This window comes from Aspergillus fumigatus, chromosome 2 (genome assembly GCF_000002655.1).
Source record: "Aspergillus fumigatus Af293 chromosome 2, whole genome shotgun sequence".
Taxonomy (NCBI): Eukaryota; Fungi; Ascomycota; class Eurotiomycetes; order Eurotiales; family Aspergillaceae; genus Aspergillus; species Aspergillus fumigatus.
The window spans coordinates 111,869-137,202 of NC_007195.1; the positions used below are offsets into that span (position 1 = coordinate 111,869).

The following is a 25,334-nucleotide window of genomic DNA, read 5'->3' on the forward strand; positions in this document are numbered from 1 at the left end:
AGAAAATATAACCCTTCGCTTTAGTATCCTACATCCTAAATCATCCGTGGGAGAATACAACCTAATCCCGGCGAGGTTGAGCAGGGCTTCAACTGCGGTTGAGCTTTTGCCAACACCTGCTGGACTCTGTCCCTCTACATTTTCTCATATAAACCAGCGATTGCAGATCAGCCAGCTGATACCCCTACATCATTGCAAAACAGTTCTCGGTGGGAGGCTGGGTTGGGTACAGTGGACGACTCTCCAAAAGGAGCAGATCATTGTTTACTCTCCGTGCACCTCGTCTGTCCCCGCATTCGTCACGGGTACGAGTACCGAGACTAAATTGCGGGGAGATGGCTGAAGATTATGAAGAACCGAGAAAGCTGAGCTCATCTCCGGATGTAAGCATTCAGCCAATAATCCGGCCTCTTTTGACGGATAAAACGAGGAGAAACCCCTCGCTCCGGCTTCTCGGGGGAACTGGCCGAGATTTGATTGCCCGTTACCCTTTTGATCACGGACGTCGATGAATATTGCAATCCTGAAGGCTTCGATATTGATGCCACGAGTCTTTCCACCAATGACTCTTCTTCGGCGGCTTTTAAGGCAGAGACTTCTGAGTCTATATATTTCAAAGGGAGTCTCGTCAAGATGCAATTTCTAACAAGGCCCACGTATAGATTTCTTGTCATCTTTGGGACTTGTACTCAACACTTGGCCTTCCATAATGTTGCACATATCAATCGTAGCAGTGACGGCCTCCTTGGCTCTGGTACTTAGTGCCAATGCCCAGGCAGCATTATATGCTCAGTGTGGTGGGGAGGGCTACTCGGGTCCTACCTCGTGCGTCGCTGGAGCTGTCTGTACAGTTTGGAATCCATGGTACTGTACGTCTGCTGCAAGTCCTACTATTGAAGATAGATCGATTTTAATCAACAGCGCTTAGATCAATGCGTCCCTGGAACAAGCACTGCACCAGGCACTGCGCCAAGTACGACAACAACGACAACAACGACAACAACGACAACAACCACAACAACCACAACAACGAGCACCGCTACACCCACCGGGCTAAAGTACTTCATCACTTTGTGAGTTACCCTAAGCTTCCTATCGAACGTTCTTGGGCTCATCCAGCTAGTGGCGACTCCTACTCGCAGACCGGATTCGACATCAGCAGCACCAAACCCTCCGCCTCGAATCCCCTCGGGAACCCTACTTTGCCAGGATGGACCACGAGTGGAGGCTTGAATTGGGTCGGGTTCCTCGTCTCAAAATATAACACGTCCCTGACTCTGTCATACAACTTTGCCTACGGTGGGGCGACGACCAACGCCAGCCTTGTTGCTCCATATACCTCGACTGTCCTGAGCTTCATCGATCAGGTCACCGAGTTCACCAACAGCATCGCCTCGAAGCCCTCTTATGCGCCGTGGACCAGTGGAAATACTCTCGTGGGCGTCTGGATGGGCGTGAATGACGTTGGCAACTCGTACTGGCTGTCTAATATCGACGAGCTTCTCCTTAAGATTATGGATAGCTACTTTGGGCAGCTGCAGATTCTCTACGACGCTGGAGTGCGGAACTATGTGCTGCTCGGTGTTCCTCGTAAGTCTTGCTTTGGTTCGATATCACTGACCGATTCTCATCATGTACAGCAATCAACCGCTCCCCACTTATGCTTGCCCAAGGCACCGATGTCACTACCGCGGAAGCGGCAGTGATCGCAAAGTACAACAACCTGATCGCGACATATCTCGCCCAATTCAAGTCCAAGAACAGCGGTGTCACGGCAACAGTTGTGGATACACAAGCGCCGTTCAATCAGGCATTGGATAATCCCACGGCCTACGGTGCGCCCGATGCCACCTGCTATAACAGCGATGGCACAAGCTGTCTGTGGTTCAATGACTACCATCCTGGCATTGCCATCCAGGACCTCACGGCACAGGCTGTGGCTTCTGCGCTGAAGGAGTTGTTTTTCTAGGCTACCTTTAGAGTGGTGATGAATCGGCATCAATTGCCCCAGGTGCCCATCACCATGGTATATAGTCCGCTGAGATCAAATATGCGCACGCAGTCGTGCTTTTGCCAAAACTATTCAATCTCCTCGCATACCAATGCTTGATTAGTAAAAGATTGTAGAGGGATTTGGATCAGGCGCTTTCCGACAAGTTCACAGCTGATCACTTCTGCTGATGACAGTCCCCTTTGCATGAACTGGTGAGTACTAGGCTTTACTGGCCTAGGTCCAGGTCATGGTGGACCATCATCCACATAACCAAGATCACCATTGTAAACTGGTATCTTGCCTGGTTGCATCTTTGACCGATACCTCTTATTAGAAATAATGAGTTAACTGTACTGTTAGCCACCAAAGTGTGCCAATCTTACATAAATCCAACATAGTCATGAAAGTCCCTTGGTGCAAACATGTTGAATTGCATTCTACTTACCCGAAGTGTCCTAATCAGGTTGCATGATACTTATCACGCATCATTTGTGAGTGATTCTTACTCTGTAGTAAGGGAAATTTGATTATGGCCATACCATGAACTAAAGAACAAGGATCACCTGGGGCTTTCGATCAGGTGAGCTGTACGCCATATCGACTCCTAACCCGAGGAGTCTATTGCACCTAATGCTAGGAAAGACAGTTGCTGTTGGATGGTGCCACCAACGTGCGCCACGAACTGATCCTGTGGGTTTCAAAGCTACAAGGCACCAAGTGATATTCCATCTCTTTAAGGACCTTCCCATTCAGTCTCTCCCGCCGTCAACGAACTTACCGAGTTGAAGCTCCATCCAAGCATCCAGCAGTGGAGAAGAAGCAAATCTATGTTCTTGTCCTTGAATGAGGATATGATTCCTGCAATGGACACCCAACTCCGCTTTGGGGTAAAAGGAATGGTCTGATCCATAGATCAGTCAGAAGCGAAGATCATAAGGGGGGTTTCACATACCTGATTAAAGAGAGTAATCAATTTCTTTCCTCTTCTCGAGATGATTGGTTCGGTTGCTGTCATCCCGCTGAGTTCAGTGGTAGATTTTCCGTTAACATTCTCAGTCCGACGGGGCGCGTTGTTGATGCGTGCATTCCAGGGAGCCTCCGTCACCAGTAACCATAAATCAAGAAATGTATAAAACGAGGAATGCAAGCTGTCCTCCGACCAACCCAGAGATTAATCTCAACGATGTACTCTCACACGATTGTGAGTTCCTTCTTTGCATCTTGCTGCCTGTCAGGCCTGGCGACGGCGTCGAGTCCTCTCCATGATGCCGACGGCAAGCCTGACTACTCCTTTGACGAGCTCTGGTCTCTGGAGACAGGTTTCTGGGATGTTTTTCTCTACCCGACAAACGTAGCACAGATCAACGCCACGGATGACTCCGTCTTTGCCGAAAATGTATTTCCTGCTCAGCACCGAGGGAACCACGACCCGTTCTGACATGTTGATTCAGGTGCAAGGTCGAGTGGACATCACACGCACGTTTGACGGCCGCGAGCTCAACAACGAATATATCTTTGGACTTTTCTCCGATCCAGACCACCTTAGTCTCGTGGGCGTCCCCATCGCATACAGCATCACCCAGTTCACAGCCAATGACGACATCGCCTCGGCCACGACAGTCGTCACCTTCAACTCGACCTCCTTCAACATCATCATCCCCGTAACCATCGACACCTGGATCGAATGGGACGCGCAGAAGAAGATCTTGCAGTACGATGCCACATTCCGGTGGTTCGGGCCTCTCCTCGACGCGCTGCTCAAAGCGCAAGCCGCGAGGATGAATACCACCGACCCTGTCGTGGTGCAGGCAGCGCTTACGCAGCTGCTGGCAGACACAATCTGCCAGACACACGAGGACCACTGCCAAGGGGAGTATCAGCAGTACGAGAGTCGGGACGCCTGCATGGATTTCCTGACGAACAAGACGCGTTTCGGACAGGCTTTCGAGCTGGGCCGGGATACTCTACTTTGTCGCGAGGTGCATGAACACATGGTCAAGTACCGGCCGGATATACACTGCTCGCATATTGGGCCGACGGGGGGTGACTACTGCGTGGACGATCTATCGTATGAACAGGTGGTGCTGGAGAAGTATTTCCGGGACTCGTTTATTGCGTATGGGCATGGTCAGGAGCAGAATATCTGGGTTGCATAATTCTATGATCTATCAGGTCGTTCAGATTGCCGTGCGCCTAGCCAATATGAGTTATACTGCACTTGCCCCCTCGTTCTCTCTCCAGAATATCCAGGAAACAGAAATTATCAACTTTAGTCCAGCAGCCATCCACAGCACAGGCGAGATATCGCGTGTCGCCTTGGTGATCCATCCTCCCGCAATTGCACCGATCAGTGTCAGAACGAACGCTACCATTCGTCGGTCCCGCTTCTCGTTGCGAAGGAGAAACAGCTTTGGGTCCGACACGAGATTACAGAGAAGACTGGTAATGACCACAGTAGGGATCTCGTTGAACCCCAACGCCCGACTAGCGACGATCTGACCTGCAGACTGGATACTCAAAAGCACGATAGGCGCTTCCTGGCTCCAATGTGTCTCGCTCGAAGCAGGGTTCGAGGGGATTCCAGCGATCACGCCGCTTTGTACCAAGGACGCAGTGATTACCAGCATAGCGACCTGTAGAAGGAAAGAGAGGACTAGTGTTACTCTGCGTCTCGGTCCGAGAAGACGGTTCAGTCGGGCGAAGAGAAAGCAGCCGATGACGAAGCATCCGATCGAGGTGAGAGACCGCGCCCAGCCGTATGGCTTAAGATTCTGGTTTGACGCGCCCAGGCCGACAAAAATGGTGTTTCCTTGACGATGAGCGTCGTTCGTTCGTGATATGTTTCGATTGACTTACCCGTTTGCATCGAGACGAACGTGTTGTAGGCTGCACAATCGTTAGTTTGTAGGGTACGGGTGATGATGGGTCTGCATACCATTGTAGAGTGTGCTATCCACAAGGCCAGAGCTCAGACAGCACCCGTACAGGAGCACCTCTGCGTGTTTGGCATTGATGTCTCTTTTCAAGAAACCAGCGACGCTTTTCTTAGAGTCCAACGAGGTGGACATTGTGACAGATTCTTGATGGGAGCGCTGCAGCGAGAAGCAAAACTGCAACAGCGAGGAAGTGGGAAACCGTGGAATATCCTCAAAATGACAGTTCCAAAACACCTCGTGTGAACGTCTGATTTTTCCCCAAGCTGAATTAAGACCCTGGTTGTTTGCAGCACTATGCGGAGAGATTGGCACGGATTTACCCGATATCAATCCGGGCCAGTCGGTCCAGGCTAATCGATGCAACATTCCTTTCGGATTCTAGCATAATTATCAGATTATGATCTTCGCTAAACTATTCGAGCTGGTCAATGAGAAGGGTGACGATGGCGCCGAGACTGCATCTCTAGTGCCAAGTGGCTTGGCTAAGCGTCGCCGGAGAATCTGTGCATCAGAAGGCGGCTTTGGCTTCGGGGTTATTCGGTGCACTCGCAGAGGCCAGAGACCACCTTGGATTGCAGGTTTGATAGGGCGTGCAGCTCACCTAAGCGGTTCTTCCAACAATGAGTCCGAGATTGTGTTCCGCAAGATCCAGAACGGCCAACTTGTTACTACCCAAACATAGTTTTACAGCCTCCAGGTAGTTTGTCTGGCAGTACGATACTGTATTTTCCCCTCTTTGAGAGCTTTACTCCTGCTCGGGGTACACTGGGAATGAAGCTTTTGATTATGTTGCTTAAGACCTGGATGATTTACACGGTCCGAAATCCAAAAGCGCCAAAGAGCGCCACCTATAACGCAACCAAGAGCTTGAATGACGACCGCCGCTGGGCAATAGCACGTCCAGATTGCAGACCAACTTCTTCACGGGCTTTTTCTTCCTATGAGTGCGTCGAATGCAGATGCATGGCATTCGCTTGGCCTGCGGATTGTATGCTGTATCACGCTAGCTACGATAAGGGTGTCCTGAGCCAGGGTCTTCTACGGGGAAGGATCCTCGTTGGCTGGATATCTCTCGGCCCGGAATCCGAATCTGTTGTGAATGATCCTTCTCAGTCGCGTTGTTCTCTCACTGGCTCGTTGGGGGCGTCAACGAAGCATCCAGGATCACGCCTGCATTCGGCGCCAAGCGAGGCCAATATAGATGATACGCATTACGGAAACGGTTTGATCTGGCCGAGGTATTTGCTACGTCGACATGGAGGGTGTTATCCAGCGGTGTTATCTGCGATAATGAGATGTGCTCGATGAGGGTCACGTCCGACGGGGAGACATTGCACCGAAGGCAATTGTGAGAGAAATGCGGTTATAAAAGGATGGGTCTCGTCAGACCAGATTACAGTCTTCATCAACCATCCTCTCCACCTCTCATCACCACTATCTTCTCAGGACTTTACCCAACATGAGCATCACCATCACTGTAGAGAAGGACGGCTTCTACGAGGTTAACGGAGAAAGCCGTGAACCCACAGTCAACCTGTACATGATTGCCGGTGCCACTAAGCTCCGCAGGTATCTCCGTGATACTGACGAGCTGATCGTCTGCCCCGGAGTTTACGATGGCCTGTCCGCTCGGATTGCCATGCAACTTGGCTTCAGGGCCCTCTACATGGTATGCATACTCTCATATCTTCCACGTCCCCTTCGGTGCAGATGCTGATCTTGTAGACTGGTGCGGGAACCACCGCCTCTCGACTCGGAATGGCAGATCTCGGGCTGGCCCAGCTCTACGACATGAGAACCAATGCAGAGATGATTGCGAACCTGGACCCCTTTGGTCCTCCTCTGATTGCCGACATGGACACGGGGTACGGAGGTATGTATTCCCCACTCCTCTTCAAGCGCCTAGGCTAACCACACCAGGCCCCCTTATGGTCGCCAAATCCGTCCAGCAATACATCCAAGCCGGCGTAGCCGGGTTCCACATCGAGGACCAAATCCAAAACAAGCGATGCGGCCATCTCGCAGGCAAGAAAGTCGTGTCCATGGACGAGTACCTGACCCGGATCCGCGCCGCAAAGCAAACCAAGGACCGCCTCCGCTCGGATATCGTGCTGATTGCGCGCACTGACGCCCTCCAGCAGCACGGCTACGACGAGTGCATCCGGCGTCTGAAGGCGGCGCGGGACCTTGGTGCGGATGTGGGTCTATTGGAGGGATTCACCTCCAAGGAGATGGCGCGCCAGGCGGTCCAGGACCTGGCGCCATGGCCGTTGCTGCTCAACATGGTTGAGAACGGGGCCGGCCCGGTGATTACGACCAAGGAGGCTAAGGAGATGGGGTTCCGGATCATGATCTTCTCGTTTGCGTCGTTGGCTCCTGCTTATCTCGGCATCAAATCTGCCCTAGAGCGGTTGAAGAACGAGGGGATCACGGGCATCCCTGAGGGTCTCGGGCCCAAGAAGCTGTTCGAGGTGTGCGGGTTGATGGATTCGGTGAGGATTGACACAGAAGCTGGTGGCGACGGGTTTACGAATGGCGTCTGATTGTTTGTTTCTTTTCCCCGTTTACTTTCTTTTGGGTTTGTTTACCGCATTTTCGTGTTTCATACTTCTATCCACAGTTTACCATCTCGCATTAGGTTAGAATCAAGGAATTTCTCAAGGCACACATAATAAAGAGCACAAAGTATATAACACGGCGGCTGTAAATGCAGTTGATATTCAGATAGCCATACAATTGGCCAACCTGGCAGTCAATATGATACATGTCTTAAGAGAGGACAAGGGTTCGCTTAGTGCTGACCACTCGTTGACCTAGCCTACATAGCCAGTGTAGCGAGATCATCTCGGTCCATTTCGGGTCAGCGTTGGAGGGCTTCATCCCTGTTCCGAAAGTACGTCTGAAGGTTCAATTGGTGGACAAATATTTCTCACAATGGTAAGATTTGGTTCTACAGATTCAGTGCCAGAATAACTATTAAATCCATAAACGTGCGTATCCATGACATAATCCAGTTCTTGAACTTTCCATCCACAGCTGAGATGCACTAAGGTGACCGAGGCAGGGGATGCATCTCCCAAGTACCTTGAAATCGAAATACTTGAGCCTCATTTTGCATGTCCTGTGTTATGCTAAGTGTAGGAAACGCCAATTCTCCGACTGGTTTCGCAGAACAAACTACTACAGTAGACAGGGAGTGTTGACACCTCGGGGACTAAAAGGAGCGATTGATACTACCAGACCACCACGCCCTACTCAGCCAGCCAAGACCCATACGAACAGGCAATATCGACCATTCAGAACTCGACCTCCCTCCATAATGGATACTGGTCTTCAAAATTTACAAGGTTAGCACGTTTCCAGGGTACAGAAGCCGGTTCTGATTTGTTTCGGAAGATTAACAACATGAGGCTGGCACTGTATTACTGGCCTTGACTTCCCACCAATGAGATAGTGGAAGAAATCGGCAGGATTACGAACTAGGGACATTATGATGCATTTCAGAAGGCTTCATATTCCGTGATTGGTATACCTTTGATATCTACTCGGTGCTCGGGTGCCGCGCGACGAACTCTGAGAATAAGCGGCAAACCGCGCCAATGGTGCATGACTACGACGAACGTGTTGGAGGAGACCTTTGAATGACACCATGAGATTGAGTTAATCCGCTGTGTCTCCTAGCTTGGGGATAACCCTGTGGATACCATCAAGCATGCAGGTCGCTCAGAGGTAATGGCGGTAAGCTTTGAGTAGAGAAGTAATTCGGCAGACCTGAAGGTTTCATATCCTGTGAATAATCTGCCTTGGTATCGTTCTCGACGCTCTTCTCTAATACATTGAAAACGCAAGAAGCAACAAGGATACAGACTGGTGAGTGCGATGCCGATGCGACGCAGAAAACACTTGCTGAATGCAGGGGAAGCAGAACGGGAAGATGCGTCAATTGCTCCAAGACCCAAAGAGCCATAGAACGCATGCTTCTTAGAAGACAAGGAGAGGACAGAAACACCGCGAAGATATCTGATAAGCACATGAAACATCCCAGAAGTATGAATCTATTTGCAAAAGTGAATTCCGGAGAAGGCTGAAGATCATTCAACGGTACTATGAGTTTGCAAGTGAATGCGAGGGGATCCCTGGATCTGGCTACGGAAATCAGCCTCGTATTGAGAAATGAGAGCTGTTTCTCTTCCTGGGATAGAGTCCTCCACGGAAGTATCATCTATCTTGCTCCAGACCGTCTCAGGGTAGAGGAGAACGTCGCCCTTCCATAAAACAGGCCACAGACAGAACTCCACAACAGCGCCTTGTCCTTCTTCTCCTGTCAGACTTTGCATTGTCCCAGATATGAATTCGTCACCCGAGGAGGCATGCGAGAATCTATATTGAGTTGGCTGTCGCCCAAGGCGGCGCTTGAAGTGCAAGCAGCTTTGGAAAAGCCCATATAGCTTCTGTTCTCTCACTTCAGGACTAGCCGATGCACAAGAGCTGAGTTGCGCAATTGCTTTCATGCAATGCATGGCTGTGTCTTCCAAATATCCTCTATTGAAAGATTCGATGGCCATACTGGTTGCTAAGCGCCAGTTGCCAGCCACATGACCTGGGCCTGGACAAGTGATGGTCAGCGCAAGTTAGAATGACAATATACTGCCGGAGGGGAACATGCACTTCTCAAAAATGTCCAGCTCCATGGAAATCAGGTTATCCACAGTGTCCGGACTTGAGTCCAACCATGTATGGGTCAAAAAGATAGTAGAAGAGATATGATGTGACAAATGTCCGGATAAAAGCCCACTTTTGTTGTGGTCTCTGCGAGCTGTCGGTTGTCTCCAGGGGCAGTGGGCTGTACGGCACATGGACCAGTTTCAGCCGTGGGAGATTTTCAAGGAGTTCTGGGTTCCTGAAGGTGCCCTTGACCCAAACGTCCAGTTTGTGGTTGAGACTCACTATAGCTTGCGTCGCTTCGTCATCATCAAGAATGTCTGGATGATACTGCAAGTCATTCAATCTGTTTGTAAGGTCAACAATGTGCTGAGCTTTTTGCTGTATCAGTTTCATGGCTGCATGACGCATCTCTTCGGTTTCCTCCGTTTGCCTGGGACATCTTTCCTCTGCCTCTAGTGCCAGAGAGTAGAGTTGACGGATGCCGTTGATAAGATCTATGGGTTCTGCCGCATATCTGCCCTCGTCCATCACGACTCTGGTCTCCATCGCTGCGTTGACGACAGGTTGATTGCTATTGGGCTCTGTATGTGAGCGCAAATGTTGCACTCGATTGACTTGAATTTGGTGTTGCTGAGGATTCAATTGCGTGGGCCCTATTCTACAATCCGCCGTGATCAATGTGACCGTGATACAGCCCCCTAATGCGTGAGTCTTCCTGTATAATGAGAATTTCATTTACTGACACCTGTCACAGATGGTCTGCTGTTGTTCGGAATATATCCCATTCATCTGCTATACCGTTTGGCGTTTCTAACAAGGCTTCAGTGGCGCTGTAGTTCGAGGACTAGGAGGAAATCAGGTTGGACAGCGCATAGCTCGATGCCACTACGTGGTCACATTCGTGGAAGAATACAATTCACGGCTGCATAGCGCAAGGGACAAATATTGGGATGCAGTGACCGAAACGTGGTGCGTAGATGGTCGCATGAAGTGGTATATCGAGAAGGTGAGGACGTGCAGCAGACCCCAATCGTTTGTTCGCTACTTGGATGTCCATTGATTCCTTGAACTCTAGGGAAAGCCTATATCCGAAGACGAACCGATCAGAATGAGCTGGCACCAGCACGTCTCGAAGGTGGGTGGCATGAAGCATTAACAGAGGTCAGCCAGTCGCTGTACATTTGAAACCTTGTAGAAGCACCAGACCACCTCACTGAAGGTACGATACAACCAACCGAATTTCTACCGCTTGTTTGCTAACTTCATAGTCTAGAAGTCTTCGAGGTCTGCACCTTGAAGGCAGACCTCAGCGCAATACCACCGTCCTTATTCCACAGTTGCACCAATTCCTTGGGGCAGATATATTACGATGTTGCTTTCGAGATTGCCATGACGTCTACTTCGGCGTCTATTTTATTTGACCTTGAGTTCAACGGCGTGTCTTCTGGATCAGTGCAGGCCAAATATTAAGTTGTGGTCTTGTTATCGTTTGCACCGTCGCCTTCATGTTCGCACATTCACCTAGATAAGTCTCCATCGATTTGCAATTTACAGAGGGTGCGCACTATATCTGGGGTCTTTTGGGCGCAATTTGGCAATTCGCTGCTTCTTCTATGATTGTTGCTTTTTGAACTTGGCAGTGCAAATCACGCGGTCGAGTCCCATGGCGTCGATTTGATATTACTTTGATGAAACATGCAGAGCAGAGGCTGCCGATGGAGCATGCTGCTCAATGACAATTTTGCAGTCTATAACGAGTAGACCATAGCAGACCATCATCTACTTTCAACGGTACGAGCAGCCATCATCTGGTCAGCGTGCCAAGACTTTTCGGCCTAGGAAATCCTTGCTGGCCATCAGATGCTTTTTCCTTCTTCTTTGATCGTTTCGAGACCATTGGCACGGAGTAACTAATTAGTTAGTTATTGGAGCCTTATGAGTCAGAACGCCCGGTCAAGCGGAACAATTGAAGCTGCCTATTTTCCCAACTACAGCAGCAGTCAGTAGTCAGTACAACGACCAACTTCTACAAGATCTTGATCGAGTCTGAGAGTACACTGTATTTTTTTCAAAATTGCAAATCCTTCCGCATGGACAATTTCTGCTTTCCCCTGGACCTATCAAAACTGGAGGATGACCGTCTCCGGCTAGTTCCATTTGATGTAATAGCTCGCTATTTTTCCACCTGCTACGACCACTAACCTCGGTTGTAGTCTAATTTCGAGGAGCTGTCGGCGACATACGTGGAGTTATCTTCGGAAACCCCCGAAGTGTTCCAATATCTTCCCTATGGACCGTTCGAAAGCCCCGAGGCATATGACCAGTGGTACAGCAATCGAATTCGCCCCACCAAAGAATCGATCATCTTCGCCATCATCCTGAAAGCAGGCATCGTCAGGAAGCGAAAGCCTGGCTCCGATCAGTTTGAGGAACTGAAGGTGGAAGATGGAACCTTTGCCGGTACCACTGGGCTGATCCGGGCGGATCCAGCTAACTCTGTTGTCGAGGTGGGAAATGTAGGTTTTCTTTCCTTACGCGCGATGGAAATCGTACTCATCCCCATAGGTCGTGATTCTTCCACGGTTCCATCGGACATTTGTGGGAACAGCAGCTCACACACTGCTTCTAACCCATATGTTGGATCCTCCGCCTAATGGACTCCATCTCCGACGCGTCCAATGGCAGGCCTTCAGCGACAATCAGGCCTCGATTGCCGCCGCGCAGCGCCTCGGTTTCCAGCTCGAGGGCATCATTCGCTGGCAACGAGTGTTACCAGAGGGCAAGAAAGGAAATGCGAACGGCGTCATTGATGACAAAATGCCTGGGCTGGACCCAACTGGTCAGAAAAAGCTTGGGCCGGGCCGTCACTCGGCGATGTTGAGTTTGTGTTGGGATGATTGGGAGAATGGAGCGAGGGAGAGACTGCATGCCCTGTCACAAAAATATGCATAGCTTGTGGCGTAGACCCGAGGCTGTCGTACTCATCAACTCCTCTTTCGCGAACTCATTCTGCTCCTATGCGATGATAGTGGAACACCAGTCTAGCAAGCCACATGCACAAACCTTGTTTCATTGCTACAGTCGGTGAGGTATGGCATCTTCGCTAGCAGGCTACTACCTGTCGACGAAGTCTGTTTCGTAAGCACAAGTCGCGATCATTGTACCTGTTGGTCAGTTTGATTCAACGGCTTCCGAAACCGCTGTCCAAGAACACGCATGATGAAATGCTTGAGGCTTGAATTCGATCAGTGGATTGGCCAGGTCGGCCAAGGATCGTATTCGGGGAACGCATCAAGACATTGGCAGCGGAGACTAGTCTTCGGACTGATGCCGAATATTGAGTCATGCATGCACTGCCCAACGGGGACAGAAGAGACAGATGGAGTCTGGAGTGGCCGACCAACAATGACACCCAAAGGAATAATCTCTTCGCAATTTGAAGCCACTCGATTCTCCTCGGATCAACAGACCATTCGAGAGCTATCAGTAATTCCGATGTCGATATTTGAGAAATGCAAAGATGCGGAGCCCTACTTCGATCAGGCGCCCTAGTCTTATCATTTATTCCGCACTCCGTATCCGAACTCCGAAGCCATACAAACTGGACAAGCCACGGAGTAGATGGACTAGATCCACAGACTTAATAATCATGCTCGTATTTTAAGTTAACGCGCCTTGCAGCCTGAGTCATCTTCAGCGATCTCTGGGCATTGGTTCTCGACCATTGAAAGGTGGCACTTGACACGCCCTTGATGGCTCGGCATCGAGCCGCCAGCGGCACCAGTGGACCAGATACGAGGCTCTATGCCAAACTGAGGCCCCGACGACCATTTATGGCTGGTTTGCAGCATTTGCAGGTGACTGTTGCCTGTGATCCAACATTGTGGCTTGACTTAACTTTGCGTCATTCCTTGTGTTTGTCATATTTGGGGAGTTTGTCATCCATGGAGATGAGTGTGTTGATATTCTGCTTTGAGGGAGGGAAGATGTATATAAGACCAGAGGGCGCTGTTGCGAACTATCTGTATGCAGAATATCCATCAAGCATCAAATAAACATTCGTCTCAATCAATTTGTGATCCTCTCAGTTGCCTACCACGAGATCTGGAAGAGATCCTACAATTACCATATAACACTTTCTATCCATACATTGGGCGGCCACTACAAAGCAATCCCTCCGCTGAGCACTACCAAACAAAACAAATCCAATACACGAAACACCAAGTCCTCCAAAGACCATAACCGTGTCAACATGTCGTCCAAGTCCTTCAAGTCCACCACCACCCTCGACAACGCCTCAACCCGCACAACGTCCTCAACAGCCTCGACTCTTAAGGGCATGTTCACCAAGTCATGGAAGCTGAAGGCTCCCGAGAAGGCGCCTTCATCTCCGAAGCCTTCAAGCAAGAAGGCCCCAGCTAAGGACTATACCGGTGAGGCTGTGCACCACGAGGCTGTTGCTCAGTATCTGGCCCTTCGGTGATATGGCTTCTGAAAACGAACACTGAATTGCATGACTTATGAAAAAAAACAAAAAAGAAAAAAGAAAAAAAAAAAATATTGATACTGTTGCGCCGGCGCTATTTGAAATAATATAATATCTGGAGAATGATGTGATATATCTTTTGTTGCTGTTCGAACGACGACAAGGGCTTGCCAAAATATTCGGTGGATTCATGTAAATAGGGCTTTGGAGTTTGGTACAGTATAACTACTAATGAGTCGATAATTCTGCGTGTTCTCATGGATGATTCTGCCCCATGCGTGTGGCGCTCTGACACATGTACGGAGTATGTAACTATGTGGAGATGCATCGACCGTCGAACCACTAAGCTAGAAAGGTGTCTAGACGTCCATTTCCAGTATAGTAGAAATGATGGTGCATATTCTGGTGAACAAGATGTCTCACAATAAGCTTACCCAAGACAGGACTAGCAGGGATCTCTGCAAGCATGTTGTCCCCATGGATTACTCACATCTCGTCCTCCATACTCTGAAAAGGGAACCGGATTACAAGAACCGCTGTTGACAGGCTTGAATTCTGGTTTGAGTAGTCTCCTTCCAGTGGTGGTCTGTATCTGGAACCTCTAGGTATGGGTGAGACACTAGACTTGCACACGTTCTCCGTTACCGCGAGTCCCGGTGCTTGCCAGCTGGCCTTCTGTACTATGTCAGAACATGCGAATAGGGTCGTTGTGACTATCTTGTCTTCTTCTTTCTAATTGTCTTTTCGCTTATTGTGATGAATATGCCGGCAATAAGTTTAAGCGGGGCCATTATTGATAAGCAATGGCATTATTCTCCACAATTCTCACGCGTTCCGCTGGCATCTATCGTCATTCCCCCTCACTGTTGCTAACTCCCGTAAGCTTATAAATCAACAATCTGTGCTGCCTATATCAACGGAGCGGGAAACTGCGTACTCTCTCTGTGATTGTCAACATCTCACCATCCGCGAACATAACAGCACCATGTCTGCCCCCAAAATCACCCTCTACACCAACCACCGATGCCCCTGGGCCCACAGAGCGCATATCGCCCTCAAGGAGCTCGGCCTTGACTACGAAGAGGTCATCATCGATCTCAACACCCCGCGTGAGCCATGGTATCTCGAGATCAACCCGGTAGGCCGCCTTCAGCCCTGGGAATGATTCCGTACTCTAACAGCCACAGCGCGGCCTCGTCCCCGCCATCTCCTACAACGGCACCATCATCACCGAGTCGGCCATCGTCGCCCAGTTCCTCGCAGACGCGCATCCATCCCACCTCCTTCCTCCCTCCAATAGCGTCGAAGGCGCCCTGCAGCGCGCCCGCATCGCCTTCTTCGTCGATACCTTCTTCAGCAAGGTCGCCCCGCACTTTCTGGCTTCTCAGCGCGCCACAAGCGACCAGGACCGCGTTGCAGCGGGGGAGGCTATCGTTGCGGCCATTGAGAAGGAACTCGAGCCCATCCTGGCCTCGCAGAAGGGCCCCGGTCCATTCTTCGGCGGGAGGGAGAAGTTGACCCTGGCGGAGGTGTTGATTGGTTCGTTCCTGTTACGGTTGCTGTCGTTCCATAAGCCTGAGCATGGGCTGCTGAGGGAGGATTTGCCGCAGCTGTTGGAGAAGAGGACTCCGGCATTTACGAAATGGGCCAATGCGACGGTGGAGCAGGAGAGTGTGAACTTTATCTGGGATGAGAAGAGCGTTGTGGAGCTGACGAAGAAGAAGATTGCATCGCTGGCGAAGAAATGATCGACCTGTGCTGTATTCCGTATCTAATGTGAATAATGGCCGATTATGATATGACTTGACTTGTCTTGCATCAACAAACTGAAATCCTTGTCAGATCTTCTGTAATTCCGAGCATACTCCACGTATCACGAGGCACCTCGTATTTATTCTAAACTTAACCAACCACAATTTATCTCGGTGTACGCCGGACCACGCGGTCATGGTTGCTGTTCAGTCAAGATTCATCATGAACGCGTCCAATGTCAACGATATCACACAAGACGCCCGTCTCCGCGTGCGCATGGGACTCTACTCCCGCGCCGCAATCCTCCAACAGCTCGTCGACATCTACGAACTTCCGGAGCACGGCACAACCGTGGTCCAGCAACTGATTCAGTCACTCTGGAATCAGCAGCGGGAAGAAGAGTCGACATGGCCCGATCAGCCGACCGATGTCGAAAAGCTCCAAGCCGCTTTCTCCCGTCTAGAAGACGAGGATCGCATCATCTGTCGCATGGATTACACCTGCTGTCAGACCTGCGGCGATGCCGAGATCGGTGGGGAAGCAAATGAATCGCATACTGGGTACTGCTTCTTCCATCGGCAGGACACAGAGGCTGCAGTCAGGGGCGGGGGGCTATCGCTGCGATACAGTGATCTCGAAGAGGATAGCAAGGACGAGAGCTTGGTGCACATCGGCCGGAAAATCGCTGCCAGGCGACGAGAGGAAGGGCTTACCGTGGACTGGAATGGGGATCCGAGGAAGACGATCGAGCTTTATCCGTTTCAGTGGCGCGTCCGCCTTGGCCGGTCGTGATGGGATCCATTGCTCGGCATTCCTGGCCGTCGGAGCGATTGAGGAAGGATTGTAGTTCACGCCTGAGCATGGAAAGGTCGAGGCACTCGACGACTAGCAGTTCACCCGAAGACATTGTGCAGACTGACCCTGACGATTGCCTTCTTCCTGATACCCAAAGACCGCAAACAAAGTATTTCGTCTGCTGGTAGTCGACATGTTCAGACCGGCAGAAACGGCATTCTTCCCAATCGAGCACGGAGAAAAATGCCGCTGCACAGTTCAGGCTGAATTCCCCAGTGACTATTAATGTATGCTAATGTACCCCTCAGTATTCTGCAGGAATTAATTCTGCCGCCAATCAGGCTCTTTGCTCCATTCGGTGTGAAGAGAACATGGTCCTTGAGACTGGCTTCTCCGCGGTTGTATATTGAAAGTGCGGGGAGTAGATATGCACAAGTATATATATTAGAAAAGAGATGCAAGTGGAAACGAGTTGAATTCACTCAAAACATTGAGAATTGCATGCTTCAAAATGCGAGCCATTGCTTTCCTTCTGCTCTTTACTTGACTGTTCACTGCATCTGGGACGATTCTTGAGAACGGCCAGGCGCGGTTGAACCCGTATCCGGGACAAGCGGAGATCATCACTCTGGACAAAAAGACATGGAGGAACTATAAGCCGAGCGCAAAGGAGATCTCCTATAAGGGGAGGTGGGACGACAAGCATATTTCTTGTGAGTCCAACAGGACAACATAAAAGAAGAATCACTGATCAGAGCAGGGTGGTCGTATGTACCGCAGTCACTGCAATTGACTCCAATTCACATTTCCTAGGGCTCCTGGATTCAAGCTTGCATTCACGGGTGCCAAGGTATGAGGGCTTTAGGGAATGAGATGATAAGGCTGACAAGAAAGCTTGCTTTGTCCTTTGGCCAATACACCAGTCAAGGAGTCCTCGTGGCATACAGGTATGTCGGGTGCCAGGTTGTGATGCAAGCCTAATGTGTTGCAGACTGGGTGGCCAGGACTGGCAATTCTCCAATGTCACTGCCAATGCGACATATCAATTTATTGGCCCGACCACCACGGGGCTCAATCTCACTAATGCCGGCGACGCAAAGTCGTTTGAGCTGAGAGGTAGGCACGTACGGGACGCTCAAAAACAGCCTCACTAACGCTGGTAGTTACAAACTGGGCCTACGGATACGTGTCCCCGCTCCGTATACCGCAGGAATTTACTGACCATGAGCACAATTCAGCTAGCCGGTGTATCCGTCGCAGCAGATGCAACGATTTCCAGGATCGACGAGTACCCGAAGATGGTAGAAATCATCGGAGACTCGTAGGTGCACATGCCCCTGCTCCAGCAATTCACAGACTGATCCCTACAGGCTGAGCTCCGGTGACTTCGCTACATACGAAGGACTGTCCTCATGGGCGTATGATTTTGCAGCCGGACTCGGCAACGTAGAATACAGCATTACTGTAGGTTGTCTTCTACACTGCTGCCCTGACATGCTAACCGGCAAGGCCTATCCGGGTATCTGCCTCCACGACCAGAATTGCTGGGGAAACCCCCGTGGTCAGGTACGCCAGGGCCTCCATTGTCGTCTTCCCAACTGACCACCAGGCCTACCAATGGTACCGCACCTCTGACACGTCCTGGCGGGCACACGAGATCTACGGCGACAATCCACCCAAGTGGAACTTCGCAGCTCAGCGCCCAGCTGATCTGGTGGTCATCAACATCGGCACAAACGACAACAACCCGGCGAACAATGTATCGAGCACAGACTACTACAACGACTACATCACTCTTGTGGGCAATATTCACAAGATCTGGCCCAAGGCCGATATCGTTCTGATGGTGAGTCTCCTCGGCAAATTGGATATGGTAGGATGCTAATGACGCAGTCGCTGTGGGGTGGCTTCGGTGCTTCGGGGGATACATACGTGCAGGGTCCTTTATGGGTGGATGAGATCAAGCGGGTCTACCAGCACTACGAGAAGCAGGGGTTCATCCATTATTTCGACACGGCGGGGATCCTGCAGCACAACGACATCGCGCCGCAGTGGCATCCCACGGATGTTGGACATCTGAAGATTGCCGCGCATCTGATGCAGTGGGTGAAGTTGAAGTTTGGGTGGGAATTTGGGGCTACCGGCCCCGAGGTGTATCACGGAACTTTGTACTGGAATGATCAGGCAAATTACTAGTAGATGCTGCTGGGGTACAATCCGCTCTTTACTGTCTTCTGCCGGGCCGCTTCTCGAGTCGATGCCGCAGCTCCTCGGATTTTCTTCATCAGGGTCTCTTTGCGGGAGAAGGCCGACCAACGCTCCGTGGCGTAGAGACGGTGAGATGCATGTTCCGTGGCCATTCTTCTAGGTCGTCTACGATGCAATCAACTATCCTTGTGGGTAGAATCTATACTAGGGATCATTAACAACTAGACCCAGGCAGGGATATACTAATAAACCATATACCACGTCCACAGAGGGCTGTGCCTGCCTCCTCATAGTGGCACCATGCCTCGCGCACCCCATTCAGGCTAAGCTACCGGAGATGCATAACCCCGGGGTCGTCCCGTCTTTGCGGAGACGTAATATGGGGAATCTAGTAATGGGCTGATACTCGGCCTTCCACTCGATATGGCAAGCTTTCAGAGCTTCTGTCAGCTGAAATCTTTCCAGCTGATTTCGGCAAATCTACTACTGAATGGATCTGCAGTTCCTCTATCTCTTATTACCTTGTCGAAAGTTGGGTCCTTGAATGGCCGGGGTTGCCAGACGATGTCCAAAGATTCCAATGAGCTGAAGAAGATTCCAATGAGCTGAAGGAAATTGCGTCGTGCGTTCTCAATCTGTCTGATCTTGTGCTGACGAGCCTACCTTCTGCGCCGATGGTTATCCAGGTCAAACAAGGATTCCGTCCATGCCTCGCACAGATCTTAACGACCACTGTGCTTCGAGGCGTTGCACCCTTTTCGTCGTTAGGGAAGTATTTGGCTGATGTGCGTGGGATGCGTCTCTGGGGTAATCAGGGTGCACAGAGGCATCCTCTCTGCCATCCGTCGGGTAGCTGTGCTCCAGCCTGCTGCAGGGCTAGAGCACAGTATTTTATCTGACAGCCTGGTTGAGATTTATGCTGAGATGGCGGTAAAGTAGCATATCGGCCACGTTGAAATGCAGATGAAGCGGACTAGGCTCTCTAGGCGAACATCGGAAGTAGCTCGCACTCTGATAGACGAGTACAATTTCCAGCCAATGAAGAATACACTGGAGCGCTAACTAACGCAGATGCTGCGTTAGTCGGAATTGATCAATTTCCTGTTTGCACGTGCAACACCCCGAAAGTGATGCATCAGATATCGTGTTTCCAGATTTGCTATCAATGGCCCGCTCCAAGATATTCCACAACAGCAACTGAAAATACGCTGTCAACTGTCTTTCCCAGGAAAAGCTTCCCGTTCCTCACCAGAGAACTTGTGCAAATGAGGTTGGTATGGAACGACTACTCCGGAAGAAACCTCAACTGCAACACCTCCTGCATCGCGTCATAGATGGTGTCTTGCGTCCGTAGAAACGCCAAAAGCTTGCTGACACTGTCATTGTCTCCTTGGGCGATAAGGTTGATCAGCGAATTGAGTGCAGTTTTATAGCGTTCATTTGCCTGACAAATCGGGTCCTCCAAGTCTGGTTTTTCCATGGGCAGATGCGTCGCGGTAGGGCTTGTCTCCTGTAGAACCGGTGTCAACGGGTATTCTCAACGGAGCCGAGTAAGCGCAGTACCTTTGAAGGGTGTCTATTTCCTTCCATCATAAGATAGCCTAGGTGGACAATGCTCGTGAGTTGGAATCACTGCCTGCCACTCTGTAAGAGCTGTCAAACACATTGAATGTTAGGGAGACCTGGAGCCTACCGTATCAATTCTTTAGACAAAGGGGTCAGCATGGACATAAGAATGCTGTAGATATAAATTCAAGTGAGCGGTGAATGGAATCATCCAGTCTTATCAACAATAAGCCTAAAGAAAGAGAGTCGGCAACAGATAACCCAGACATCGGGAAGCAGATCCTTGTCCACCCATTAATAGACCAAAAAGGCTGGGCTTGTCAAGCCCCCCAGTAACCATTACAATTACCCTAGAGTCGAGGACCCCGTGTATTTGTCGTGTGCATTGTGTGTTGATTTGTTCTGGCCCAATCACTGAGTCGATAGAGCCCATGCTTGATCACCATCCCAGGCCAAAATGCAACTGACACACACTAGAAACCCATTGCAGCTATTGTTAGGCATCGGCCGAAACATCAAGGGGCCAAAGCGGACCGGCCGAAAGGCTTCTGGATCATCCCCAACCAAATACTCAGATGACATCTTGAAAGGACGCCACGAAGGGCATTGCCCCACATTGCCAGTATGCAGATCAAGAGCTATCTATTTGAGTTTATTCAAGCCCAATCCAAAAGGTGGGATAGGTCACTCCGTGGACAGTTCTTCAACCTCCCGCTGTAACCTACTCTGACGGACTCCGTGGCTCCTGACGGAAACTTCTCGGAGTGATGCTGGGTTTCCTTTAGACGCCACACCTGACCCCTGCCAGAGACAGCACCTTTGACTGGCTTCAGTCAATTCTATCTGAGAGGTTGGGGAACCCAATTCGACCTCGCGCTCTGTCTCCAACAACGCGGCGGACAGGCCCACGAGCACAGTTTTCCTCAAGCCTTATGTAAATCATGTGCGAAACAGCTCTCTGTGGCCACTCTTCTGGCAGGAGTTTGATGGAAAGTGAGTTCTATTTCCAGACTTCCCCCTTACTTGTGAACATGTCGTACAATAAGCTCGACACATCTACCCCTCGAATCTTCTCAGTTCCAACCTCTCTGGAGCCACCAAAACGTGAGCTAGGTATTTCGCAGCTCACAATGTAATTAGGGAGACGTCAAGCAATATCTTTAAGGAGTGGAGCTCCAGCTCGACCGGCTTAGGCAGATTGTTGAGTCGGATACAGCGAAGTCTTGAAGTGAGAACCACATTTTTCAAGCACCTGACAATCTCGCATCATCATTTAGGGCTATCCACAATGCTGAATTGCCGCTGGAGTGTGGAATGATCTACGTATTGCCGCTCTGTGTCAATGAGGAATTCTTCGATCGTCTGAGGAAAAGGCATGCTGTTGCACTTCTACTGTGCTCAACTCCATGTCTTGGTGACTATTCTTCCAGCATTTCAGCCGTTCCACGCAGTCAACTCACTCCATGGCTGGAGTGGCCAAGAGAATTGATATTCCAGAACCAGAGTATTTAGGCATAATTTATCACTTTGATATGACCTCTGTAGGGCAATATGATGCTTATCTCGTGTAGACCTTGTCTCGTAAAAAGGACAATCACCCAATAATACCTTGACAACGACATCAGTCATCAAAAGAACAGCCGCTGAACTCTCAGCGGTTCCCTCTAACACTAGCAACAAATGAAATAACAATGCCACTATCTGTAACCTGATTAAGGATTATGGGTCATAGAATAGAGCAAACTAAGTAGAGGGGCTACGTGCTCTCCACTTGTCTTGCCGAACTTCCAGCATGTTCATCCGCAATCAAAGAATGCCTTCTTGCTCTTGTGTATATCTGTATGGATCTGAACTTAGCGATAGCGGATACCTTTAGGTCTGTATTCATCTTATACTGGCCGATCTACAGGCTCTCTTACATTTGCCATCAGTTAACAATGTGGAGCATACTAGTGTGGCAACTGTGGGACAGGAGGTGAAAAGAGAGTGAAAGACACCAGAGTGTCTAATCCAAGGGTTGATGATGCACTGTGATAGCTGAGAAAGTTAAGTAGTTGATAATAGGTTAGTCTATCTTGAACATTTATATTATATTGGAACGCTTCTAAAACATCAGAATAGGTAAAAGAGACAATTGAATCAAAGTGCCCACTGTTCCGATCAATTGCATATCCACCACATGGAGATTGCATCGCCCATCGACAGCTCTTATCGACCTCAATGAAGTCATTTAGAATAATCAGTTGTCAAATACTTAGTTATTTTTGGTATCACTTCCTAAAGACAGGATATATTGTTATTCCTGAGTTCTGCATATCAAGGAGCCTTGCATTGCTTCTTGCCCCAGCCACTAACAGCCAGATAGTCAGCACTTTGCCCAAGCATTGACCCTGCAATGGACACAATAAAAGCTCCTCATAATCAGGCAACCCTATATGCAGCTCACAGTCACTGATATGCTGTTCCCTTCATATGCCGATCAGCCGTCCTCTACATCCAACCCGGCTCGTTGGCCAACAATGACCACAACAACAGCTATCTACGGCCGTCAGCCAAAGTGAAGTCCAAGCTAACCCGAAGATCAACTGACCAGTGATAGATCCACCCCCTGTGCAACTCGAACCGTCCACTTGGGTCTGAAACGGAACGGCGGCCGTTGTCCCTGGGCGAGCACACTGCGATCCGTTATCCGATGGATGTACGCCACGTTGCGATTCTGAACAACCACCACCTGGAGGACATTATACAGGTCCTGCGCATGCACTTCCAACACAATCTCGTTGCTTGGCGCTGTTCTCGGCTGCTCCGCCGCGTTCCGGAACGTGACAACCGCCCTGGGCGCGTTCATCGCAACCCGCAGCTTGGCTTCGAGGATACACTGGTCCCCGCCGGGGAGACGGAGGCAAAGCGACGAGGAGTCGTACCATTGGCACCGGAGCTCGAAGAGGGGGAGCCCCGAGCGGTCGTGGAACATGCGTGCCTGGCTGACCTTCCAGGGCTGGCCGAGGACGGTGAAGAGTTCGGTTCCGGCATATTCGATCGAGTAGTCTAGGGAGTGCCATGGTTCCGGGCGGTTGGTCACGGTCACTATCACTTCATGGCGGGTGATGCTCTCGGGTCTGATTGCGATCGGAAATGGTGGTGGTTGAACGTCGGGGAGGGCGTGGGACATGGCGAAAGCCTGGCGAGGACATGTCGCTTGAGCCGCCGGGCATGGCCACTCTTCTAACTTGTATAGTTAACTAGACGTTCCATAACCAAGGTGATTTTTTTTTTTTTTTTTGATCAAAAGTGCCGAGCAAGGCAGAGTCGGAGGACGCCTTATACCTCCCCTAACGGCTGGGGCCGCACCTGTTGGTTAGTTTGCTCCATCGATTGGTCGATGTGACCATTGAATGCGGAGGGGCATGCTGACGATTAATGTCAGGGGCAATCGCATCTGTCAAGAGGAGTACATTCAGGAGGTGGCTTGGAGCTTGGAGCTTGGAGCTCTATAGAGCTAGTCTTACGGGAATGCTGGTAGTGCGAAGAATGATGTTTCAGCCTTAACGTTAGTTTGAGCTTGAGGTAACTCTAGTATGTAACCCTGAACTGGAATTGATGTCCGCTCCACATGAGATATATCGTCATCTACGGCATATCGCTATGGCAGTCCTACGATTTCACATGCAGGATTACCAGTAGGTAGCCCACTTACTGTCCCCCCCGACAACCTTGACAAACTCCTCGGCGATAATTTGGTCTGTTCGCTGCGAGGGATGCAACTCATCGAACCACATGAAGGAATCTGGACTTGGGAGCCGGGTGCACTGCCCTCCGTCAAGCGTGCAGTGATTGTTGAACCCGGTCACATTGGCCTGTGCACTTCCGTTGAAATACTTTGTGGGATTGTAATAAACCTCGGAAAGCTGCCAAAAATCAGTGTCATCCAGACCCAATGACTAATACGCAACATACCAATCCATACATGTCCATCACCGCAAACCGCGCCCCGGGATACCTCCGGGCTACCAACAGCTCATACGGCGTCTGGTACTGGAACACATGGTTCACAGTCGCAACCTGCTCCCACATCCGGTAACTGGTCAAGGTCAGATTATCGGGCTTGTCGGGCCAGTAGTGGTTGGCCCCCACGCCGCCGTTCTCGGGCGTCGCATACAGGGGTGCCAGCTGCAGGGGCGCCAGGTTCATGAGCACGAAGTATCGGCCGCCACTTACATAGACGCGGTCGAGCACAGAGTACACGCAGTTGATGTAATCCGGGATGGTTTTATCCTTGACCTGGGAGTCGGTGATAAAGGCGTAGTTGCCCAAATCATTGGTGCCGATCCAGATCGAGTACACCGTTTCCCGGGGTGGGATGTGGAGGAACCTCTTTCCAGAGACTTTATGCTTGCTGTCAGCCAGGAAGGCGGACACTTCGTATTCCAAAACAGAAGGGAAAGGAGCGTTGATGGAAGAGAATGTGCGTGGGGTGATCTCGTTGGAGCATACGGCGCCGCTGACGGCGTAGTTGTACAGGTTCACATCGGCGTATTGCGAGACATAGTGGCCCCAGACATAACCACCTGATGCGGTATTGTTGCTCTATGCTTCTTAGCGAGCTTTATTTCTTGGGGGACAAGGACGTACGTACGTCAGGCTGCTCCCAGCCAATAGGTGGAGCTGACCCGTTATGAGAGCCAAAGTAGTTCAGCCGCGATTGGTCGGTGTAGCTATCGCCAAAGGAAACAAGACTGGTGAACTTTCTGGGTCCCCATGATCGAGGATGAGCTGAAGCTGCTTCGATTGCAAAAACAAGCCCTAGAAGCAATTGCCACCGATGCATGATGACTTGAAGCGCAGCTTTTGCTTGATTTCATCTCGAGCTGTGCGGAACATCGGCCGTTTATAAACATTGCCCTGTAACTCACGCAGATTCGTGAGGAATAAG

At 50.4% G+C, this 25,334-nt stretch overlaps 13 protein-coding genes across 13 annotated transcripts; 9 read left to right on the forward strand and 4 right to left on the reverse strand.

Annotated features, from left to right (window-relative positions):
* Positions 1-709: 709 nt before the first annotated feature.
* Positions 710-1,969, forward strand: AFUA_2G00510 (putative cellulose-binding GDSL lipase/acylhydrolase; the record flags this gene model as incomplete). The annotated part of the gene is made up of 3 exons (XM_744094.1): positions 710-869; positions 922-1,590; positions 1,641-1,969. The coding sequence occupies 3 exons, from the start codon at positions 710-712 to the stop codon at positions 1,967-1,969; spliced, it is 1,158 nt and encodes a 385-aa protein (XP_749187.1).
* A 1,207-nt stretch (positions 1,970-3,176) lies between these two features.
* On the forward strand, positions 3,177-4,149 carry AFUA_2G00520 (uncharacterized protein; the record flags this gene model as incomplete). Its single annotated transcript, XM_744095.1, has 2 exons — positions 3,177-3,389; positions 3,445-4,149. 2 exons carry the CDS (start codon positions 3,177-3,179, stop codon positions 4,147-4,149), a joined length of 918 nt encoding a protein of 305 aa, XP_749188.1.
* A 51-nt stretch (positions 4,150-4,200) lies between these two features.
* AFUA_2G00530 (YoaK family protein) lies at positions 4,201-5,295 on the reverse strand (the record flags this gene model as incomplete). Its single annotated transcript, XM_744096.1, has 3 exons — positions 4,201-4,802; positions 4,850-4,879; positions 4,929-5,295. The coding sequence occupies 3 exons, from the start codon at positions 5,293-5,295 to the stop codon at positions 4,201-4,203; spliced, it is 999 nt and encodes a 332-aa protein (XP_749189.1).
* A 1,063-nt stretch (positions 5,296-6,358) lies between these two features.
* Positions 6,359-7,472, forward strand: AFUA_2G00540 (isocitrate lyase/PEP mutase family protein; the record flags this gene model as incomplete). The annotated part of the gene is made up of 3 exons (XM_744097.2): positions 6,359-6,598; positions 6,655-6,802; positions 6,850-7,472. The coding sequence occupies exons 1-3, from the start codon at positions 6,389-6,391 to the stop codon at positions 7,470-7,472; spliced, it is 981 nt and encodes a 326-aa protein (XP_749190.1). The 5' UTR covers positions 6,359-6,388.
* Positions 7,473-8,635: 1,163 nt separating this feature from the next.
* Positions 8,636-10,140, reverse strand: AFUA_2G00560 (uncharacterized protein; the record flags this gene model as incomplete). The annotated part of the gene is made up of 5 exons (XM_744098.1): positions 8,636-8,727; positions 8,794-8,949; positions 9,035-9,535; positions 9,578-9,648; positions 9,725-10,140. The coding sequence occupies 5 exons, from the start codon at positions 10,138-10,140 to the stop codon at positions 8,636-8,638; spliced, it is 1,236 nt and encodes a 411-aa protein (XP_749191.1).
* Positions 10,141-10,295: 155 nt separating this feature from the next.
* Positions 10,296-11,015, forward strand: AFUA_2G00550 (uncharacterized protein; the record flags this gene model as incomplete). Its single annotated transcript, XM_744099.1, has 4 exons — positions 10,296-10,351; positions 10,420-10,600; positions 10,670-10,729; positions 10,863-11,015. The coding sequence occupies 4 exons, from the start codon at positions 10,296-10,298 to the stop codon at positions 11,013-11,015; spliced, it is 450 nt and encodes a 149-aa protein (XP_749192.1).
* Positions 11,016-11,490: 475 nt separating this feature from the next.
* Positions 11,491-13,367, forward strand: AFUA_2G00570 (GNAT family N-acetyltransferase). Its single transcript, XM_744100.2, has 3 exons — positions 11,491-11,756; positions 11,808-12,110; positions 12,160-13,367. The coding sequence occupies exons 1-3, from the start codon at positions 11,685-11,687 to the stop codon at positions 12,544-12,546; spliced, it is 762 nt and encodes a 253-aa protein (XP_749193.1). The 5' UTR covers positions 11,491-11,684; the 3' UTR covers positions 12,547-13,367.
* Positions 13,368-13,846: 479 nt separating this feature from the next.
* Positions 13,847-14,077, forward strand: AFUA_2G00580 (uncharacterized protein; the record flags this gene model as incomplete). The annotated part of the gene is made up of 1 exon (XM_744101.2): positions 13,847-14,077. The coding sequence occupies one exon, from the start codon at positions 13,847-13,849 to the stop codon at positions 14,075-14,077; it is 231 nt and encodes a 76-aa protein (XP_749194.2).
* A 988-nt stretch (positions 14,078-15,065) lies between these two features.
* AFUA_2G00590 (glutathione S-transferase family protein) lies at positions 15,066-15,828 on the forward strand (the record flags this gene model as incomplete). Its single annotated transcript, XM_744102.1, has 2 exons — positions 15,066-15,218; positions 15,268-15,828. 2 exons carry the CDS (start codon positions 15,066-15,068, stop codon positions 15,826-15,828), a joined length of 714 nt encoding a protein of 237 aa, XP_749195.1.
* Positions 15,829-16,027: 199 nt separating this feature from the next.
* On the forward strand, positions 16,028-16,624 carry AFUA_2G00600 (uncharacterized protein; the record flags this gene model as incomplete). The annotated part of the gene is made up of 1 exon (XM_744104.1): positions 16,028-16,624. One exon carries the CDS (start codon positions 16,028-16,030, stop codon positions 16,622-16,624), a length of 597 nt encoding a protein of 198 aa, XP_749197.1.
* Positions 16,625-16,998: 374 nt separating this feature from the next.
* Positions 16,999-18,823, forward strand: AFUA_2G00620 (SGNH/GDSL hydrolase family protein; the record flags this gene model as incomplete). Its single annotated transcript, XM_744105.2, has 11 exons — positions 16,999-17,028; positions 17,214-17,340; positions 17,388-17,394; positions 17,441-17,477; positions 17,522-17,574; positions 17,619-17,751; positions 17,791-17,948; positions 17,998-18,091; positions 18,137-18,193; positions 18,237-18,473; positions 18,521-18,823. 11 exons carry the CDS (start codon positions 16,999-17,001, stop codon positions 18,821-18,823), a joined length of 1,236 nt encoding a protein of 411 aa, XP_749198.2.
* Positions 18,824-22,880: 4,057 nt separating this feature from the next.
* Positions 22,881-23,658, reverse strand: AFUA_2G00625 (uncharacterized protein; the record flags this gene model as incomplete). The annotated part of the gene is made up of 2 exons (XM_744106.2): positions 22,992-23,658; positions 22,881-22,940 (listed from the first exon to the last, which is right to left on the reverse strand). Exons 1-2 carry the CDS (start codon positions 23,571-23,573, stop codon positions 22,881-22,883), a joined length of 642 nt encoding a protein of 213 aa, XP_749199.1. The 5' UTR covers positions 23,574-23,658.
* A 242-nt stretch (positions 23,659-23,900) lies between these two features.
* On the reverse strand, positions 23,901-25,229 carry AFUA_2G00630 (SGNH/GDSL hydrolase family protein; the record flags this gene model as incomplete). Its single annotated transcript, XM_744107.2, has 3 exons — positions 23,901-24,309; positions 24,359-24,988; positions 25,038-25,229. The coding sequence occupies 3 exons, from the start codon at positions 25,227-25,229 to the stop codon at positions 24,076-24,078; spliced, it is 1,056 nt and encodes a 351-aa protein (XP_749200.1). The 3' UTR covers positions 23,901-24,075.
* Positions 25,230-25,334: the final 105 nt, after the last annotated feature.

Excerpts from the sequence above, each read along its gene's own strand:
- AFUA_2G00570 (XM_744100.2), top strand. The coding sequence starts at position 11,685 with ATGGACAATTTCTGCTTTCCCCTGGACCTATCAAAACTGGAGGATGAC. Across the intron at positions 11,757-11,807 it reads TCCGGCTAGTTCCATTTGAT|TCTAATTTCGAGGAGCTGTC; the intron begins GTAATAGCTCGC and ends CCTCGGTTGTAG. Across the intron at positions 12,111-12,159 it reads CTGTTGTCGAGGTGGGAAAT|GTCGTGATTCTTCCACGGTT; the intron begins GTAGGTTTTCTT and ends TCATCCCCATAG.